The sequence below is a fragment of the Cetorhinus maximus genome, chromosome 6 (assembly GCF_964194155.1).
Source record: "Cetorhinus maximus chromosome 6, sCetMax3.hap1.1, whole genome shotgun sequence".
Lineage (NCBI taxonomy): Eukaryota > Metazoa > Chordata > Chondrichthyes > Lamniformes > Cetorhinidae > Cetorhinus > Cetorhinus maximus.
This window is the reverse complement of record NC_135884.1, coordinates 91,556,652-91,577,634: the sequence shown is the minus strand read 5'-3', so window position 1 is coordinate 91,577,634 and position 20,983 is coordinate 91,556,652. Positions and strand designations below refer to the sequence as shown.

Here is a 20,983-nt window from a genome sequence, read left to right as displayed (position 1 = left end):
ATATTGCTTTTCCTGCTGTGGGAGAGTTCACTCTAATGTTAATATCGCCCAGTCACCCTTCAAAACTCTGAGCAACTAGCCTCGCTTTAGCCTAATAATTCCCATCTGCAAGGACCTTTTCTGTACAATCCACCTCTGTGACAAGGCTAAAAGCAAAAAACTGCGGATGCTGGAAATCCAAAACAAAAGTAAAAATACCTGGAAAAACTCAGCAGGTCTGGCAGCATCTGCGGAGAGGGAACACAGTTAACGTTTCGAGTCCGTATGACTCTTCAACAGAATTAAGTAAAAATAGAGTCTATTTTTACTTAGTTCTGTTGAAGAGTCATACGGACTCGAAACGTTAACTGTGTTCCTCTCCGCAGATGCTGTCAGACCTGCTGAGTATTTCCAAGTATTTTTATTTTTATTTTTGTTCTGTGACAAAGCTGGCTGGTCCTTATCTGGTACTTCAGAATAAACTCCAAATTCCTTTCAACTATCTAATTCCCTTGTCTCTTTTATTAGTTTATCTTCTAGTCTATTGGCAGCCACCAAAACTTAATGGTCATGAGGATCTCTGCATCGAGTCCACCTTGAGACTGTTCTGTAGACTTTCTTTCATTGTGTAATCTATTCAAGCTGCGCCCTCTACTTGCACTTCGATGTCTTTCGGGACCACTTCTGTAAGGTCTGTCTCGTGTGTTTGGAGACTTTCTCCAGTACGTGATTATTTTTCAACCCAAGAGTTACTCTCAGACCCACTATTAGGACTCGCACTTTGCATTCTTTTACCCTATTCTGCCAGTCCATGGACATCACTTCTTGGCCATCATCTTGAACATTTAACCAATATTTAAGCTTGCCAGTCGCTTTTTTTGCATGTCCCACATCAGTTGCATCCCTCCATGCACAGGACCCTCCACAGGACCCTTCTGGAACATATGTCATTGCTTTAGGAAATTGGGCTTTGGATGCGATAGGCTGAGTGCTATCACCACTCAGCCCCAATCTGTTATATTCTGTTCTTCAGGGCTATATCACAAAACACAAATATGAGAGGTTCAGGGTGCCTCAAAACCTTCTATCGGCTGTTAATTTTCTGAAGAGTTAGTAATCAATCCAGATTAACTGTGAGGAATGAACCTTAATAGTTTGATTTAAAAGTTGGATTACCACTATGTTACTATCATGCCCTGTTGCCTTCCCATTCATTATGGCCCTCTCTTTTGTAATTCACCATATCCCCAAAATTAAAGTCTATCTTAGACGGTGTTGTACTATGCCTTAGAGCTCTCTGAATTTGATGAAAGTCTTGATGAAAGCCCTTCTCCCTTCATGTAAAGCATTCAAATGTGCAGAAAAAATTGAACTAATCGTCGTCCTGTCAAGGGCACGGGGACTGTTTTCCAGCACAGAAGACAATTTGGGATTCCTCCCATAGACAATTGATAGGGACTATACCCTCCAACCATCTGAAGCAAATTCGCAACCTGTCTACAAACTTAGATGCAGTTGATCATATCATCTTCCTCCAGCACCTCTCCACCTTCCAGCTGGATGGGACCTTAGTCGCTTCTTACCTATCTAATCAAAGCCAGCGAATTGCAATCAATGACTTCTCTTCTGATCCCTGCACAGTTATCACGGTGCCCCCAAGGATCTACCCTTGGACCTTCCTTTTTCTCATCTACATGCTGCTCCTCGGTAATATCAACCGAAAACACAACATTAGTTTCCACATGTATCCTGACAACATCCAGCTCTATCTCACCACCACTGTTTTGAACAGAAATGAGCAGAAATTTCTTCCAGTTCAATGTTAAAGACTGAAGCCATTGTCTTTGATCCCCACTCCTTTACCACCGATTCCATCCCTCTCCTGGCAACTGTTTGAGGCTGAATCAGATATTTAACCTGGAGATGCGCTTTCAGCCACATATTCATACTGTCACTAAGACCACCTATTTCTACCTCCATAACATTGTCCATCTCCTCTCCTGCCTCAGCTCTTTTGCTGAAACACTCATCCATGCCTTTTTTTTGTATTCTTCCATGGGATTTGGGAATCACTGGTGAGGCCAGTATTTGTTGCCCATCCCTACTTGTCCTTGAACTGAGTGGCAGTTAAGAGCCAACCACATTGCTGTGTGTTTGGAGTCACTTGTAGGCTAGGCCGGTAAGGATGGCACACCCTAAAGCATTAGTGAACTGGATGGAATTTTACATCATCTTTATATTCCAGATTTATTAATTTAATTTAAATTCCACCAGCTGCCATGGTGGGATTTGAACCCAGGTCTCCAGAGCATTAGCCTGGGCCTCTGGATTACTAGTCCAATGACATTACCACTATTCCATTGTCTCCCCTAGACTTGACTTTCCTAAGGTGCTCTTGGCTACCCTGCTGCATTCTATACTGTGTAAGGTTGAGGCCACCCAAAACTCTGCTGCTCTAACTCTCACCAGATTCCATTCACCCTTTACCCCTGTGCTCGCTGACCTACCCTGGCTTCTGGTTACACAGTGCCTTGATTTTAAAATTCTCATCCTTGTTTACAAATCCTGGCATGATCTCACCCCTCCCAATCTCAGTAGTCTCCTCCAGCTCTATAACTCTTTTGAGATACCTGTGCTCCTCTATTTCCGGCCTCATGAGCATCCCCAATTTTAATCACTTCTACTGCCTAGCTCGAAGCTCTGGAATTCCCTCCCTAAACCCCTGTACCTCTCTACCTTGCTTTCCTCCTTTAAAGCACTCATTAAAACCGAATTGACCAAGCTTTTGGTCACCTGCCCTAATATCTTGTGTGTCTGGGTGTCATATTTTGATTTATAATGTCACTGTGAAGTGTCTTGGAATGTTTTATGTTATAGCTACTATATAAATACAAGTTGTTGTTGCAACAGTGAGTGTGTTCAGATAGTTGTGGGGAAAGGGCTGTTCTCCCAGAATGAGATATACATAATCAAAAAATATGTAAAGCAGAGAATCGTGAGTGGATGCGATGAATGCAATTTTGTTTGAATTCTGTTGTACCTGTCTAAGATACCTGCTTGTGAGCATGTAGGGATTCTTCCCCTCTTTACTGACATTGTTCTCTGCATGTAAATTCTTAAATTTGTTTTCTTTGCCTGCCCTTGTTTATAGTGATTTGGAGTGGTCGTGGTTTGAACCGGAGCTGCTTGTCACAAGCTCTGTCGACACTTACATATACATTTGGGACATCAAGTAAGTTCAGGACTTTGGTGGGAAGGGAAATGGGTAAAAATTACGAACCTTTGCTGGTGTCGGAAAGAGGTCAATTATTTTTCTTTATGTTCTGAATTATGAATAGATAAACTAGGGAAAGATGTTCTGCTGAATTAGATGCTAGATGTACTAACTCATCCACACAACAGTAATTGCAATTCCAAGTAATTCATTGTATTTAAAGAGATTATCTGAACTCCTCTGTTGTGGTAAATGTTGGGGGGCAGGGAGGGGTTGTAGGCACCTGATGGACTGCTCAGTGATAGGGACTGGTGTAACTATCTCAGTCCTGTTTATTGGTTGAGTGAAGAGGTTGAAATCCTTCTTGGCAGAAAAGGGATCAAACCTTTATCATATAATCATACAGCACACAAGGAGGCCATTTGGCTGAATGGGCTTGTGCTGGCTTTTTGAAGGAATTTTCCACTTAGGCCCACACCCTTGCTCTTTCCCAATGGCCTGCAAATTTTTCATGTTTCAGTAGTAGATGTTGCTTATCTTTTATGCTAGCTTTTTGGGAGTGGGGAGGGGTGGGGGGAGGATAATACTAAGTTCTCCTTCAGTGAAATTAATTCATTTCATGACAACACCATCTACAGGTCAAATTCCATTACAGAATTGTGATGAGATCACTCGTTGTTTCTGATACATCATTGATACATAGATGTTTATATTGTTGTGTTAAGGTAGATGTGGTGCACTTGGATTTCCAAAAGGCATTTGATAAAGTGCCACATCAAAGGGTCATTTGATAAAGTGCCACATAAAGGTTACCTCACTAAATAAGAGCGCCTGGTGCAAAGGGTTAACATATTAGTGTTATGGACAGGAGGGGGGTTAACTTAAATGGCACTAATTTCTCTTCTCACTACCTGTCCGTAAATAGAAAGGTGTTTTGGTTCGTTTCCCTCTTTATAAGTGGTAATGTGTTTCCGAACGCCTTGGTTTTGGTGTGATCCGATTTTCTATAAATAATCCCACAGCAAACTTGAGATAAGATGAACTCAAAGGGTTATTTTATTTGTACATACCTCAAAACGCGGAAAGGAGGGCCACAACGTCACCCCTTCGCATTCATACACTAAAAGCGGGATATAGAGAAAAAGGTTTTACAGTACAGAGACCACAGAGAAAATAAATATTGTTTCACATGCATTCCAGAATCCAGAATCAAAGTCCAATGAGGTATTCCTTCACGGAGGTTGGCTGGTTGAAAACTAATGCTGTATAATTCACTTTTCCGGTGATGCTGACTTCATAAGTTGAGGTAGACACACAGAAATAAATCAGTCTTGTTGGTGATGGTACAGAGTTTCCAACAGAAGCAGTGTAGATGGGGCCATGTTTTCTACCTGAGCAGAGCTCCTTATCTGTGAGGCTGCTAGTCAGATGATAAAGAGCAGATGGAGCTACTCAACTCAGCAAGGCAATATTAATTTGTTCAACAAGCCAGAGGCCTATGTCACATAGCCCCCGTCTCTCCACCCAGTCTCCAACAAAGGATCTATACCCATCATTTGGAATGTAGCTGGGTTTTGAAGATTGCTAAAATCACAGCCATTACAAATTGAAAGGAACTTTGCAGGGCCTTTTGTTTTAGTAGACCATCAGTCTCCTTCTGGCCTGCCTGGGTTATTAAATGCAGATGACTTTTGTATAACCCTCTTTGAAGCTGGACTGTGCAGTCCACAGGTGGTTGTTAGTGGTTCCTCAGTCATAACAAGGTGAGAGTTTCCCTGAAACTACAACATGACTTCTTTTGTTCAGGGGTCACAGGTGGACATGGGTTCAGCCATCTTAAGGATCTTGTTCTGTTTTAAAATTTACAAAATAACTCTATATATATTTTATAAAAATATACAGGGTGAGATCTTGATCCCTCAGATTAGCATGGATAGAGAATTGGTTAGCTAACAGGAAGCAGAGAGTAGGGATAAATGGCTAATATTTGGGTTGGCTGGCTGTAACTAGTAGAGTGTCACAGGGGATCAGTGCTGGGGCCTCAGCTATTTACGATATACATAAATAACTTGGGACTGAATGTATAGTTGCTAAATTTGCTGGTGACTAAAAAGATTGATAGGAGAGCAAATTTTGAAGAGTACGTAAGGAGTCTGTAAAGGGATACTGATAGGTTAAGCGAGTAGGCAAAAATCTTTTAGATGGAAAATAATGTGGACAAATGTGAGCTTGTCGACTTTGGCAGGAAGAATAGAAAAGCAGTGTATTATTTTCATGGAAAAGCTGCATAGGGATCTGGTGCATAGGGATCTGGGTGTCCTGGTAAATGAATCACATACTATGCAGACACAGCAATCATTGGGAGGGTAAATGGAATGTTGTTGTTTATTGCAAAGGGAATGGAATATAAAAGTAGGGATGTTTTGCTTCAGTTGTACAAGGTGTTGGTGTGACCACATCTGGAATATTGTGTACAGTTTTGGGTCTCCTTACTTAAGAGAGGATGTAATTGCATTAGAAGCAGTTCAGAGAAGGTTCACTTGACTGATTCTCCGGATGATGAGGCTTTCTTATTAGGAAAAGTTGGACAAGTTGGGCTTGTAACCATTAGAGTGTAGAAGAATGAGAGGTGATCTTATTGAAAAATATAAGATCTGAGGGGACTTGACAGGGTGGATGCTGAGAGAATTTTTCTCTTTATTGGAGAGACCTGAACTAGGGGAAACAGTTTAAAAATAAGGGGTCTCCCGTTTAAGAGAGACAAGGAGAATTTTTTTTTTCTGAGGGTTGTTAGTCTGTGGAATTCTTTTCCCCAGAGAGCAGTGGAGGCAAGGTCATTAAATATTTTTTAAGGCTGAGTTAGATAGATTATTGATTGACAAGGGAGTCAAAGAGTAAAAGGGGATAGGCAGGACAGTAGAGTTGAGGTCACAATCAAATCAGCCATGATCTTATATGGTGGAGCAGGCTTAAGGGGCCGAATGGCCTACTCCTGCTCCTAATTCCTACGTTCAAATGTAAGGTACTATATATTTCTTTCTGCAAACAGAAAAGTGCTGGAAGAATTATGTCCTTTATAGAGGTGGCTGTTCTTGTTCAGTTTTAGCCCTTGGCTTCGTGACTGGGATGGCCTACTTAAGACAGCAATTATAATAAAAGCAAAATACTGTGGATGCTGGAAATCTGAAATGAAAACAAAATGGTGGGAAAACCCAGCAGGTCTGGCAGCATCTGTGGAGAGAGAAACAGAGTAAACGCTTCAAGTCTCATGATTTTATCAAAAACTGGGAAGACATAGAAATGTGATGGGTTTTATGCTGTTGAGATAGGTGGGGGGAGGGGCAAGTGGAGTGAAATAGGAGGTCAGGGATAGGTTGGAGGTCAGGAGAGATTAAATGACAAAAGATGTCGTGGAACACAAGACAAAGGGAGTGGTAACGACAGTATTAAAGACTAAAGCAGTGTTAATAGCAGAATGAAGGTCAGCATCATCTGAAAGCAAAATAGCAAAGTGTGTTAATAACAGAAAAAGAGTCAGTGCTGTATGAAAGCAAAACGTGAGAACAAGGTACAGACTGGCACTTGGGGCGGGGGGGGAATCAAAATGTCAGACAGAGTTCATGGTCTGAATGTTGAGTCGAGAAGGCTATAAAAGTGTCTAATTGGAAGATGAGATGCTGTTCCTCTGGCTTGCTTTGGGCTTCACTGGAACGTTGCAGCAGGCCAAGGGTAGAAATGTGAGCATGAGAGCAAGATAATAAATTAAAATTGCAAGCAGCCAGGAAGGTCGGGGTCATGCTTGTGGACTGAGTGAAGGTGTTTCTCAAAGTGGTCACCCAGTCTGCATTTAATCTACCCAATGTAGAGGAGACTGCAAATCTCCCCTAAGCTGCAAATACAATAAACTACATTGAAAGAAGTGCAAGTAAATCGCTGCTTCACCTTGAAGAAGAGATTGGGGAATTGGACGGTGAGGAGGGATGAAGATAGCGATATGACCACTTGCATTCACAAAAGCCTGAAACCAACAAGGGACTACATACACACAAATCCATTTGACAGCTTGTGTTATTTTATACAATGCTCTCTGCACATTTGTTCCATGCTGTCCATTTGGAGAAACATTTTTGAATTTTGTGACGCAGTAACTGAGCATATGCATTTCTTAGACTTACCAGGTTTGATAATAAATTAGAACTGGGTTTGTAATGCATGTTTTGTTAACTTTCACAGCTTCCTTATTGAGTGAGGCCTTTAGTGTGTTAGTGTGATACCCACCCATAAAGTCATTGTTAGTGAGAAATGAATGAGGCCTGTGTCCCAATGGATAAATTGGTCCGAGCTGGACAAGTAGTTGGAATCAGGGGAATATGCGGTTGTACTTTCCAACTTTTTTAACCGGGCTGCGTTTGTTGCCAATGCCGTCATTGGTTTTCTGCGCGTGTGCGGACAAGTGCACATATGCGGACAGGTGTTGGTGGCCATCTTGTTAGGAAGCTATGCAGTTTATTCAGGTTAAACTCTCATACTACCCCTATGTACACTTAGGGTTCCTAGGTTTTGGCTTTGCTAACTTGTAACAAGCTCCTTATACTTGGGTAAATAGAGTATGCCCCTACAGGGAGACAGTACGGACTCCATATTGGCCGAACAGATTGTCAAATGAGTGTAATTTTTCCATTGATTTGATTTGGAGACTTTGAATCATAATAATGGGTTTCTGTATATGTTTAAAAAAAATACCATTGTTAGTGTGACATTGAAATTGGGGGCTCCTATTTGCTGGCGTCCTGGATGCTTGAATATAAAATTGCCTTTGAACTGACGTACTTGAATGTTAACTGTTATTATTGCAGCTGACGATTGAGTTCCCCTCACCAGGTGTTTTTCTGTCTCTTTAGGGACACACGGAAGCCATCAGTGTCTCTATCAGCTGTGGGTGAGTAGTGTGTGTAGCTGGACTAGCAAAAGAAGCAGTGAATTTTCTTGGAAGGCTGCATTTGCTGCCAAAGCAGTGCATGTGCAGTTCTACTGCTTCACTCTGTGACGTCATTGTGAGCAACAGAGATCAGAACTCTACTCATCCCAACCTCATACTCATTCTCTCTATTTAGTTTCTCGTTTTTTTTTGAGCAAAATTCAAACTCGCAGAAATCCTAATGAGAACTGAAACCGAAGAGCAAAATTAAATTAATAATCCCAGAGAATGGATTTTGGGACTAGAAAGGGCTACTTTATTCAGAACAAAATACAATACCCATTTTCATCGAGGTAATTTCTTTTAGCGTTATCTTTTTCTATGGCATATTTTGATTCTATTATATACAAACCCTGGCAGCTCACTCATCAGTACCTGAAACATGTTGCTATTCTCTGCACTATCTCTGTTTTTTTAAATATAAAGGCAAATACAATCTACTGTCTTCTCTTAGACAATCTGTAACATATGTAGTTCTGTTAACAATAATCGGGAGAATGTCGTTTTACTTTCTAACTTTTTTAACCGGACTGCGTTTGCTGCCAATGCCGCCATTGGTTTTCTGCGGACAAGTGCACATACGCAGATGGGTGTCGTTGGCCATCTTACATTGGCAGGAGACAGTGTTCTTGGAAGGCTGGCAGGTCCTGTCACAATTGGGGCCCCACCCAACACACACTGTGTTCATGGTAAATGTCAATTATGGTAAGTGGACTGATATCCCTATGAGACGAAATTGAGATTTAAAGCCCAGAGTAAACTGGGAATAATATGCCTTCTAGTTTAAAAACAACTGGGCAACATGCCAGAAAAATGTACTGAATGCTCACAGTACCAACCTAATCTCTTTGGGAAGTGAAATGCTTATAGGCTAAGCATACCCTGGTCACAGTCTACCATGCAATCTTTTTAATTCACTCATTGGTCTTATTATAATTTGACTGAACAAACCCTTTTATGATGCCCTGCACTATTATGTAGTTTTGACCAGTGACTTTGAAAAGGGTCCATGTGCTGAGATTTGAGGATAAAACTCAGTGCTGTAGTGGAGAAAGTGGATCTGGATGAGTCTGACTGGTAAAGTAAGAAGAACTGAATTAAATATTTAGTTAGATATTTGAATAGTTCAATATTTGTATTCATATTTGTGGGTTGCATTACTTTACCTGAAAATGTTCATATTGCATATTTCGCACACCAAATTGCATATTCCTAATTTAAAATCTGCCATATGAAACAAAACTGTAGTTAAAGCCTAGTGAATTGTTTGTACAAGTTGGCTTCACAGTGAATCACAAGCCTAATTTATATTGACCGTTGTATGGATGTATGCTACGAGGGGAATAGATGGAGAAACATTGCATTTATCACCTTTATAAAGAAAGGGATGAAAAGTTATGGGAAATGAGTCAAATGGTAAAACAATAGCATTTGAAATGTGAAATTAGATTGAAGCTGACACATAAAATGTGACAGCTCAGCATGTATTCTTTCTCAGCACGAAATGATGTGCTTGTCTGTAAGAGCATGTTCTTCTATACAAAAGGCATGTTTGCAGTTCAGAAAAAACAGTGAGTTTGTGCTGGCCCAATTCCCAGCGCCCAGCACCCCACAGCATAAAACTGCTCTTTCTTCAAAACTGATGGTGCTTAACAATTAGAGTGACTTCATGGCTGCTCGAGGCTTACTAATGTAATCATAGAATCTTACAGCACAGGAAGGGACTATTTGCCCCAGTGTGCCTGTGCCTCTTAAAAGAGCTACCCAATTAATCCCATAGCCCTGCAATTTTCCCCCCTTCCCCAAGTATTCAGCAATTCCCTTTTGCAAGTTGCTATTGAATCTGCTTTCACCACCCTATCAGGCAGTACATATCAGATCATATTCACTTGCTGCATTTAAAAAAAGACACTGTTCTCCTCTCACCCCTTTTGCCAATTACCTTAATATGTGTCCTCTGGCTACTGATCCTTCAGTTAGTGGAAGCAGTAAGTAAGAAGAAATTATTAAAATGCTTCATGATTTTGAATGTCTCCATTAAATTTTCCCTTCTATGCCCTAAGGAGAGCAGCTTCTATAGTCTCTCCACGTAACTGAAGTCCCTCATCCTTCGTACCATTTTATTAAATCGCCTCTGTGTGCTCTCTAAGGCCTTCCTAAAGTGTAGTGCCCAGAATTGGACACATTATTCCTGCAGAGACTTAACCAGTGATTAATTTTCTTGCATTTGCACTCTCTCTCTCTTTATAAAGCCAAGCAGACTTTTAAAGCCTTTCCAAATTGTCCTGCCATCTTCCAAGATTTCTGAATGTAAACCCCCATGTCTTTCTGTTCCTCCAGCTGATATACCGAATTATACCAAAGCGACTTGATGAATAGTCTTGCCTTCATTGCATTACAACCTTTGTAGAGCGCATAACCTGGTGTATATAAACTGGTGACTTATAAAGAGCAAGGCCCGTGGGTTCGGCACCAAACATTTGGATGAGCCATGCAAGCCAATTAAACAGTTGAAAGCCCCTAGTCCTTGCTTGTAGGAGCTGACATGAGCATTGTATGAAAGTTGAATAATATAGCAGAGAGGTATATAATGTTGCTTGGGTTTCCTCCCATGATTAATGTTAGATGACATCTACACCAAATAACTGTAATAACGACTGGAAAAACCTCAGGTTATGTCCTGTTATAGCAACATAGCTGTTGCTCTGCTGAGGCTGGTCCAGTGGAAGTATTTTCCATGGTTTTGCAAGGTAGGTGCATTCACTATCGCATTGTTTCAAGGGGATATTAAGGAAGACAGGAATAGGGAATTGGGTTAAACAATGCAATTGAAGAGAAAGTGGTTGTAATTTACCTGTGTTGCACAAGTGACCTATTTAGGTTTCTTATCTCTTTTCCACATTGTGTAGCTGGAGCCTCTCAGGTGAAATGGAACAAAAAGAACCCATGCTGCTTGGCAACGAGCCATGATGGAGATGTCCGTATCTGGGACAAGCGGGTGAGTGTTGCAGAGATAAAACTCCTGCATTGGTGTGGTTGAACCTCTGACGGTGTGCTTGTGTGTACTTGCAGATTTATGAAAATAAAACGTTTGGACCCTTTTGAATTAGTTTTTTGCATAGAGTTCATGAGCAGTGAGTTCTGGTTTGGCCTAATGGGCAGAACTCCAGAACGCAGTACTAATTGCCCCTGACTAATTTAGTAATTTCTTGCTTTGAGAGAGCTGTGAAGATGGTAAAAGAAAATTTTCACTGAAAAATGCTTCAGGCAGACATAAGATCTAAAGTGGGGTCATGCTACGTTCTTCAGCATTGCCCAACCTCCCTTTACCGAGTGTGTGAACTGGAAGAAGGCCAAAGAACTAATGGCTGTCATAGAAAATTAGGGCTATGCTTGTTGAGGACAGTGGGTTTCTGGACTAAGCTCCAACTGCTGAAATTTTAATCTCTGTTTTAGAATACTGGACATTTGGGAGAAAATTGTTACTTTTTTTCTTTGAATATATTGTGTGACTTTTTTGATTGGCAAATTGTTGGCGCAGGTATTTAGTGCAGAAAAAGAAAGGTAGTAAGGCATAGAGCAGTTTTTTTCTTCATTAAAGAATACATGTCAAAGGGGTTTCTCTAGCCTTTTGGGGGAATAAATAACTGCAAAGAAAGAGGACCTCTGGAAAATGCCCTTTTAGAGTAAACAATGTGAATGCGGAGTCAGAAGATAGAATTGTTTATATGGACAGTTCAGTAACATCGGCTAGCTGAAACAATCAAAAAGTTGAACAAAGAATAGCAATTTCATGAGAAGTGTTTAATACCATGACTGTGCTATCATGGAACCAAAGAATCTGAATCTAGCTGATAATGCGTAGAATGCTTAAGTGTGGTTCATCGCGTTGCATTGGACAATTGTTCGGGTTGTCATCGTCTTGTTGTTATTGGTAATCGATTGAAACCAGAAAATAACAACAATGCTGAATGAGGCAGTGGAATGGACAGGTGTAACATCAATGGGTGGGTATAATCTACATTTGTATAGATGGATATTAAGGCATGTATATTAGCTTCTCTGGAGCAGAAAAAGTACATTGACAGCAATCAGGTAAGGTATGAAGCTGGGAGGAGGGATGATTAAGGCTTAGTGAAGGTTTTTGCCTCAAACACAAAGTTTGTGCACTTGTTTTAATATAAGATCTTGACAAAACTTCCTTTTTTCTCAGAAACCTAACACAGCAGTGGAATATATAGCTGCTCATTTGTCAAAAATCCATGGGCTAGACTGGCACTCAGAGAATGAGCACATCTTTGTTACATCAAGCCAAGACAACTCTGTCAGAGTAAGTGCTGGGCACCAAGGCCCTTGATTCTTAGATCATATCTGTTAAGAGGAAGGTATACATCTGTTTATTCAAATCCATTTTTCACCATCTGATCTCTAGTTCTGGGATTACCGACAACCACGGAAATACCTGAACATCCTCTCCTGTCAAGTGCCAGTGTGGAAGGCCCGGTACACAGTAAGCAGTTTTTCCACTTGATGTTAATGGTGAAAGCTTTTCCCCGTCTCCCCTTTTCATTTTGGTATTAACTATATGCTTTGTCGAGTATTGAGTATATTGATGAACTTACTCTAGATCTTGGACAGTGAGGATCTGGAAAGGATTGCCTGTTCATGTTAATTCAAGCACAGGATAGATTCACCAGAAAATTAATAGGATTTTTATGATTTGGGTCTCCCTTCCTTCCCTTCTTCCCAACTGCACAAAAATTAGGGTAGTTGCTTGTTGAGATGCCAACTGTTTTGGGTACTGGGTGCTGTTCAAGAGCAGCTGAGAACTTGATTTTCTTTGCCTTTTCTCTGCTAAGCATCCAGCTTCTATTTAACTCCTTGCTTTCAGAGCACAGCAGAAGGCCCAACTTGCCATATCCTACCAAATTGGTGCAGTGCATTGCACTGTCATATGGTAGGTTCCAAGAGGCATTCTACCCAAGACCCGACAGGATGCACTGAAAGAACTAAGCTTGATTAGCTGAATGACTTCATTCATAATGTAACTTTGATCCGGTGCTTTGGTTTCCTCCTGTTACCCTGAAGAAGATGCTATGATGATTTTTGTGTGTGAAACTTAGGCATGATGTTTTCTTTAAGAATTAACTGCAGTTTACCTGGTTATTGTAATTTACAGTAGGATTGTTTCCTGTCCTTCACAGCCGTTCAGCAATGGCTTGGTGACAGTGATGGTCCCACAACTACGTCGTGGTGAGAATAGTCTCCTTCTCTGGAATGTTTTAGACCTCAACGTCCCAGTTCATACTTTTGTTGGACACGATGATGTGGTGCTAGAATTTCAGTGGCGAAAGCAGAAGGAAGGTAAGAGGCCCAAAACTGAAGCAAGTGATCCACAGTCTTAAGACCTGAGGTGAGATTCAGTCAGGTGCATGACCTGTGAGATGTCTTTCTATTCTAATCTTAACCTGTGAATAAGTTTCCCATTTTTCTCTTTTCTACTTTGCTTCCCATCTGTGAGAGAAGATGTAACACTACACAAAATGAATGGTCTTTAACATTTATACTCCTTAGTACTTTGCTAATTTAAAAAAATCAACATGACGTTCAAAGAAAAGGCCCCATGAGCAACAGTTATGGTTGCTACTGCGTTTTTGTACATGGGGAAGGTTAACAAACCCACTTGTTAGCCTGGCTCATGCTTTATGACATTTGAGTGTTGCCCTACAACTTTGATCTGACTAGTTTGTTATCTCCATTAGGTTTATCCTACAGGTTAGGAGATTGGGTTTAATTTCTGTTCTTGCAAACTATCTGCACTTTCCTCTCAAGCCCATGAATCTGTTGCCTCTTAGATTCAAGCTCATCTCTCCTGCAGCTGATTGTTTGAATACCTCCAGTCAGCTTTCTGTCTGAGGTAAAATTATGAAAAACATTCTCTATGTTCACCACTCTACAAAATTCCTCCTCTCTTTGTATTTGATATGGTCAACCACACTATCTTCTTCCAATTCCTCTTCTCTCTTGTCTAGCTCAGTGGGGCTACCCCTACTTGATTTTGTTCTTGCTTATCCATTTTTAGCCAGAGCATTTCTTGTGATAATTTCTCTTCCTGTTCCTGCATTGTCAATCCATGGGTGCATCTACATGTATGCTGATGACATTGACCTCTTCTTGTTCACCATCTCTCTAAACTCCTGCACAGTGAAGAAATTTCTCCTCTTCCAAGTCCTAAATGGCCGACATCTTGTCCTGAGATTATGACCCCCCTAGTTCTAGAATCATGAGCCAGGTGAAATGCCTGTCAGCATCATTCTGTCAAGCCCGCTAAGAATTTTATATGTTTCAAAGTGATCTTCACTCATTCTCCTAAATCCCTGAGAATATATGCTATCTCTCCTCATAGGGACAGCCCTCTCTCCCCAGTAATCAATCTAATGAACCTTTGTTATATTCCTTCCAATTCAAGTATATATTTTCTTGGGTAAGGAGACCAAAACAATACTCCAGGTATGGTCTCACCAAAGCCCTCTGCGAATGCAGCAAGACTTCCTTACTCTTTTACTTCAACCTCCTTGCATTAAAGGCTAACTGCTTGTTGTACCTGCATTTTAACTTGTTGCAATTCGTACACAAAGATCAGCAAATTGCATGCCAACGTCTACTAGTCTTTCACCTTTTAAGAAAAATTTTGCTTTTCCATTTTTTTGGGATGTGAACATTGCTGGCAAGGCTAACGTTTATTGCCCATCCCCAAATGCTCTTGAGAAGATAGTGTTGAGCTGCTTTCTTGAACCATTGCAATTCATGTGGTGTCGGTATACCCACAGTGCTGTTAGGGGGGAAGTTCCAGGGTTTTGACCCAGCAACAGCGAAGGCATGGTAATATAGTTCCAAGTCAGGAAGGTGTATAGCCTCGAGGGAAACTTGTAGGTGGTGGTGTTCCTATGCATCTGCTGCCCTTGTTGTTCGAGATGGTAAAAGTTGCAAATTTAGAATTTGGCATGTTGTTAAGTGCATCTTATAGATTGTACAAACTAATGTTACTGTGCAATGGCAGTGGTAGAAATGAATGTTTAAGTTGGTGGATGTGGTGCTGATCAAGCAGACTGTTTTGTCTTGGATGGTGTCAAACATCTTGAGTGTTGTTGGAGCCGCAATCATCTTTATTGATGGTGGACTGACTTTGGGGAGTCAGGAGCCGAGTTACATGCTGCGGAATTCCCAGCCTCTGACCTGCTCTTGTAGCCACAGCATTTATATGGCTGGTCTGTTCTGGTCAATTCTGACCCCCAGGATGTTGAGGGTGGGGAATTTAGCGATCGCAATGTCTTTGAATGTCAATGGGAAATGGTTAGACCCTTTTCTTGCTGGAGATGGTCATTGCCTGGCATGTGTGACCTGAATGTTACTTCATTTCCCACCTTCTTGCCAAATCATTTAACTCATCTATATCCCTTTGCAGCCTCTCTGTACCCTCCTCACAGCTTATTCGCTCACCTTACTTTGTATCATCAGCATACTTGGATGCTACATTTGGTCCCCTCATGTAAGTCAGTGCCGTGGGTAATAAATAGCTGAGGCCCAAGCACTGATCCATGTTTCACTCCAGCAGTTACATCCTGGCATCCTGGAAATGTCCTGTTTATGCCTAATCTCTCTTCTGTCCATGAAACAACCTTCAATCCATGCTAATATATTACCTGCATTCTCATGAGCCCTGTTCTTGTCTAAGAATATCATGTAGCACCATATCTGCCTCCTGAAAATCCAAATATACTGCATTCACTAGTTCCCCCATATCTACTTTGCTAGTTTTTTAAAAATTCATTTACGGGATGTGGGGGTCGCCAGCTAGGCCAGCATTTATTGTCCATCCCTAGTTGCCCTTGAGAAAGTGGTGGTGAGCTGCCTTCTTTAAGCGCTACAGTTCATGTGGTGTAGGTACACCCACAGTGCCTTTAGGAATGGAATTCTAGGATTTTGACCGAGTGACAGTGAAGGAGCGGCAATATATTTCCAAGTCAGGATAATGAGTGACTTGGAGGGGAACTTCCAGGTGGTGGTGTTCCCATCTATCTGCTGCCCTTGTCCTTCTAGATGATAATGGTTGTGGGTTTGGAAAGTGCTGTCAAAGGAGTAATGGTCAATTCCTGCAGTGCCACTTGTAGATGTAAATTGTGGTCCTATGTCCTCATTTTTAGGTATGCCTGGTGCTGCCCCTGGTATGCCCTCCTGCACTCTTCATTGAATGGTTGATCCCCTGGCTTGGTGGTAATGGTTGAGTGGGGTATATGCTGGACCATGAGGTTACAGATTGTGTTCGCGTACAATTCTGCTGCTGCTGATGGCCCACAGCGCCTCATGGACGCCCAGTCTTGAGTTGCTAGATCTGTTCAAAGTTAATCCTATTTAACACGGTGGTAATGCCACACAACACGAAGGAGGGTATCCTCAATATGAAGACGGGACTTCATCTCCACAAGGACTGTGCGGTGGTCACTCCTACTGATAGCGTCATGGACAGATGGACCTGCGGCAGGCAGGTTGGTGAGGATGAGGTCAAGTATGTTTCTCCCTCTTTTGGCTCCCTCACCACCTGCTGTAGACCCAGCTTAGTAGCTATGTCCTTTAGGACTTGACCAGCTCGGTCAGTAGTGGTGCTACTGAGCCACTCTTGGTGATGAACCTTGAAGACCATAAGACCATAAGACATAGGAGCAGAAATTAGGCCATTCGGCCCATTGAGTCTGCTCCGCCATTCAATCATGGCTGATAAGTTTCTCAATCCCATTCTCCCGCCTTCTCCCTGTAACCTTTGATCCCCAACCCAGAGTACATTCTGCGCCATTGGCACCCTTGGTGCTTCCTCCAAGTGGTATTCAACATGGAGGAACACTGATTCATCAGCTGATGGAGGTTGGTACATGGTAATCAGCAGGAGGCTTCCTTGCCCATGTTTGACCTGATGCCATGAGACTTCATGGGTTATAGAGTCGATTTTGAGGACTCCCAGGGCAACTCCCTCCCTACTGTATACCACTGTGCTGCCACCTCTGTAGGACATATCCAGGGATGGTGATGGTAAGATATGATTCAATGAGGATGACTATGTCAGGCTGTTGCTTGACTAATCTGTGAGACAGCTCTCCCAATTCAACTAGCCCCCAGCTGTTGGTTAGGAGGACTTTGCAGGGTCGACAAGACTGAGTTTGCTGTTGTCGTTTCCGGTGCCTAGGTCGATGCCGGGCAGTCTGTCTGGTTTCATTCCTTTTTTGAGGCTTTGTAGTTTTTAGTCTAGCAGTTTTGATACTGAGTGGCTTGCTAGGCCATTTCAGAGAGCATTTAAGAGTCAACCACATTGCTGTGGTTCTGGAGTCACATATAGGCCAGACCAGATTTCCTTCCCTAAAGGGTTTTTACAACAATGGTGTCATGGTCATCATTAGACTTTGAATTCCAGATTTCCAATTCCGTTATCCGCCGTGGCGCGGTTCGAATCCAGGCCCCCAGAGCATTACCTCTGGATTAGTAGTCCACAACACAATGCCATCACCTCCCCCAGAAAAACTCTTATAGATTTGTCAGACATGATTTAATAAAACCATATTGACTGTCTAATCATGTAGAGATTTCCCATGGTCCTGTTGCCATGCCCTTTAATATATTCTAGCATTTTATCTCCCATTGATGCCAGGCAATTGGCCTGTAGTTCCTTGTTTTCTCTCTCCCTCCTTTCTTGAATAGTGATGTGATATTACATTTGCTACCTTCCAATCCACAGGACTTAGCTCGAACCAAGAGAATTCTGGAAGATCAAAACCAATGTATCCGCTGTCTCTGCAGATTTCTTTTTTAAAACTAGAATATAAGCCATCAGATCCAGGGGATTTGTTGGCTTTTAGTTCCATTAATTTCTCCAGTACTTTTCGTTTACAAATATTAATTACTGCAGCTCCTCACTCTCATTAGGCCCTTGGTTGTCCACAATTTCCAGTAAGCCCTTTGTGCCTTCTACTGTGAGGATAGACAAAAAATATTTGTTAAACATCTTTGCCATTTCTTTATTTGCCATTGTAGTGCGTCCTGTTTCTGCATTTTAAGAATTCAACATTTACTTTCTCTAATCTTTCTTTTTCCACACTGTAAAAGCTCTTGAATTCCTTTTTTGTATTTCTTCCTAGCTTATGCTCTTTTCTCTCTCTATCAATTTATTGGTCGTACTTAGCTGATTTATGAAATCCTTCCAATCCTTAGACTTGCTGCTCTTTTTGGCGACATTGTAAGCCTCCTTTCACCTGATTCTACCATAAACTTGTCTAGTCACCTATGGCTGTGGCACTTTTCCACTGGAGTCTTTATTCCATGAGAATATATTTTTGTTGAGAATTATGATTTTTAAAAAATGTATGCCATTACTTATCTACCATCATATCTTTTAATCTAATGTCCCAGCCTACCTCAGAAAATTCACCACTCATACCACCGCAATTGGCATAGCTTAAATTTATGACCCTAGTTTTGTACTTAACCACATCACTCTCAAACTTAATGTGGAAATCTAACATTATCATCACTCTTTCCAAGTGGATCCTTTTCCATAAGATTGGCCCATTACACAGTGCCAAGTCTAAAATTACCTGTTCCCTCATTGGCTTCTCACAATAATCCAGAAAACTGTCTCAAATACTTACCATGAGCTCGTCCTTCAAACTACTTTTGCCAATTTGGTTTTCCCAGTCTACTTGAAAATCAATGCCACTAGGATTATTGCATTACCCTTGTGACCTGCTTCTCTAATTTCCTGAATTTTACTCTGTCAAATGATTACTGTTAGGGGGCTCATGGGCTATTCTCTCCAGTGTTTTCTGCCCTTTATTTCTTGGCTCCACCCATAGTGATTCTACACATTGGTTTTCTGGACTGTGATCCTTTCTCTCTACGGTCCTTATCTCATTCTTTATTAATAGGACTACCCAACACTTTTTCCATTTTGCCTAAGTTTTCTAAATAAAAATCACAAACCTTGGAATATTTAGTTCCCAACCTTGGTCTCCCTGCAAAGGGGCACTGCAGTGGAAGAGCCCAATGTTGTTATAGCGGGCTTGCTCAGTAACTCGGTGCCTCAGAAACAGATGGTTAAGACCTGTCCGTAGATTTGGATGTGTTCTGACAGAGTAAGCATTAACTTTCCAATCTTGAAATCTGAACTTACCTCAAACTCAAGTACAGTTGTTGGGGGTGATGATCCTGAGTGTAGTTTTTGAGATTTAACTTTAATGTCCTTTTCTCTCCATGTTTCATATAATTGTGCTTGTGTTAATAATTTGTGCCCTTCACAGTTTGCCTACAGGTTCTTCTTTTTGTTCATCATTTGTTTCACAGTGATTGCAGATGCATGGAATGCTTTAGATGGAACTCAAGTTTGGTAATATTCTAAATCTGGTTTCCTGCTTTTTCGTAGAATTGAAGGACTATCAGTTAGTTACCTGGTCACGTGACCAGACTTTGCGGATGTGGCGGATTGATAATCAGTTACAGCGGGTAAGTGGTTTTGCATTTAATGTCTCATCAGGTGGTATGAATTATTATTCCAATAATGGAATCTCCATTTGTGCATCTCATCCCTACCTTTATCTTGATGATAAAATATCAATTGGCAGCTCTCTCAGTGCAGTTACCTGTTCATAGATAGTTTTGTGTAGAGTAAGGGCCATGCTAGTTTGTCTCCGATGGTGGCAGGTTTACATATAGATCTCCTTCCTCCATCATTTCTCATATGTATGCATGACTGGGGGAAAAAATAGGTTAATGGTAGAAGATAAACTCCATTTTACATTCAATCATTTGAATGCAATTTTAGGGTGAGATTGACTTGTAAATGGGTGAATGTAACTTCAGCACATCCATTCAACTAAACATCTGAAGCCTGGGACTGGAAGTGATATCGGTTATATGGTAAGCTAAGTTCTTACTCAAAACCTTGTTCTGTGATGCATTAGACTGTATTGCACATGGAGCTTTCTCCCTAACCTGCCCTGCTTTATTTAGTGTATTGATTGCAGTAAGAAAGTCAGAAGAAGATGTTGATACCTATTTGAAGAAAGTCTGAGCAAATGGGAGGACGTGAATGTCTATTCAAGGTTCTTTCCTTTTGGGTGGGCAAGGTGGATGTTTATTTCCTGTTTAGTTACAAACTGAGTGAGCAGGGATCGAGCTTGTTGAGGGAAAGCTGTGGCTGGGTAGCACTTCAGTGGGGAAAGGTGTGGCTGTGTGCAGGTTAGGGTGATGAGGGTGTCCTTGTATGGTTGTTGAATGGGGAGGGAGATAACTACATGGTAGCTGAAATGAGAAAAAAGTGTGGTTTTGGAGACTACAACTGTGCGGTACTGTGGTGTGAAGGGTGTGGTTATTTGGTTTAAGTAGTAGTTGACTTTTCAGTGTAACTTCACCAGCACAATGTTTTGATCAGCTGTTTTGTTCCAGCTCTGTGCAAATGATGTGCTGGATGGTGATGAGTTAACTGATGGCGTTTCCCTGCTTCCAGAGACAGATAAAGCCCTTCATTCACAGGATACTGATTCTCACCCAACACTAAGTCATGTAAACGAGGAGGATGAAGGTAAAGTAGTCACGAACTTTGAAACAGACTTCTCGATACTATGTTTGCTTCTGTGGCCTATTGTTGAAGCAGTAGCAAAGTGGAGACTGGGAGACCAAATGTTAGCACTGAAGCTGATGAAAGGAGTTTACTGTGAGTGACAGACATTTGAAGTAGCATAACTTGGGGGCCTAATCTATGATTTCCCCAA

At 41.4% G+C, this 20,983-nt stretch overlaps 1 protein-coding gene across 3 annotated transcripts in view; it reads left to right on the top strand.

The window, feature by feature from the left end:
• The window catches only part of wdr59 (WD repeat domain 59), a 90,754-nt gene that overhangs the window by 16,072 nt on the left and 53,699 nt on the right, over positions 1 to 20,983 (top strand). For all 3 annotated transcript variants that reach the window (XM_078544045.1, XM_078544047.1, XM_078544046.1), the window contains 8 exons: positions 3,131 to 3,211; positions 8,095 to 8,132; positions 11,081 to 11,169; positions 12,385 to 12,501; positions 12,604 to 12,681; positions 13,376 to 13,535; positions 19,636 to 19,715; positions 20,658 to 20,793. In XM_078544045.1, the coding sequence (XP_078400171.1) occupies positions 3,131 to 3,211; positions 8,095 to 8,132; positions 11,081 to 11,169; positions 12,385 to 12,501; positions 12,604 to 12,681; positions 13,376 to 13,535; positions 19,636 to 19,715; positions 20,658 to 20,793 (779 nt within the window). The remainder of the gene's footprint in view (positions 1 to 3,130; positions 3,212 to 8,094; positions 8,133 to 11,080; positions 11,170 to 12,384; positions 12,502 to 12,603; positions 12,682 to 13,375; positions 13,536 to 19,635; positions 19,716 to 20,657; positions 20,794 to 20,983) is intronic.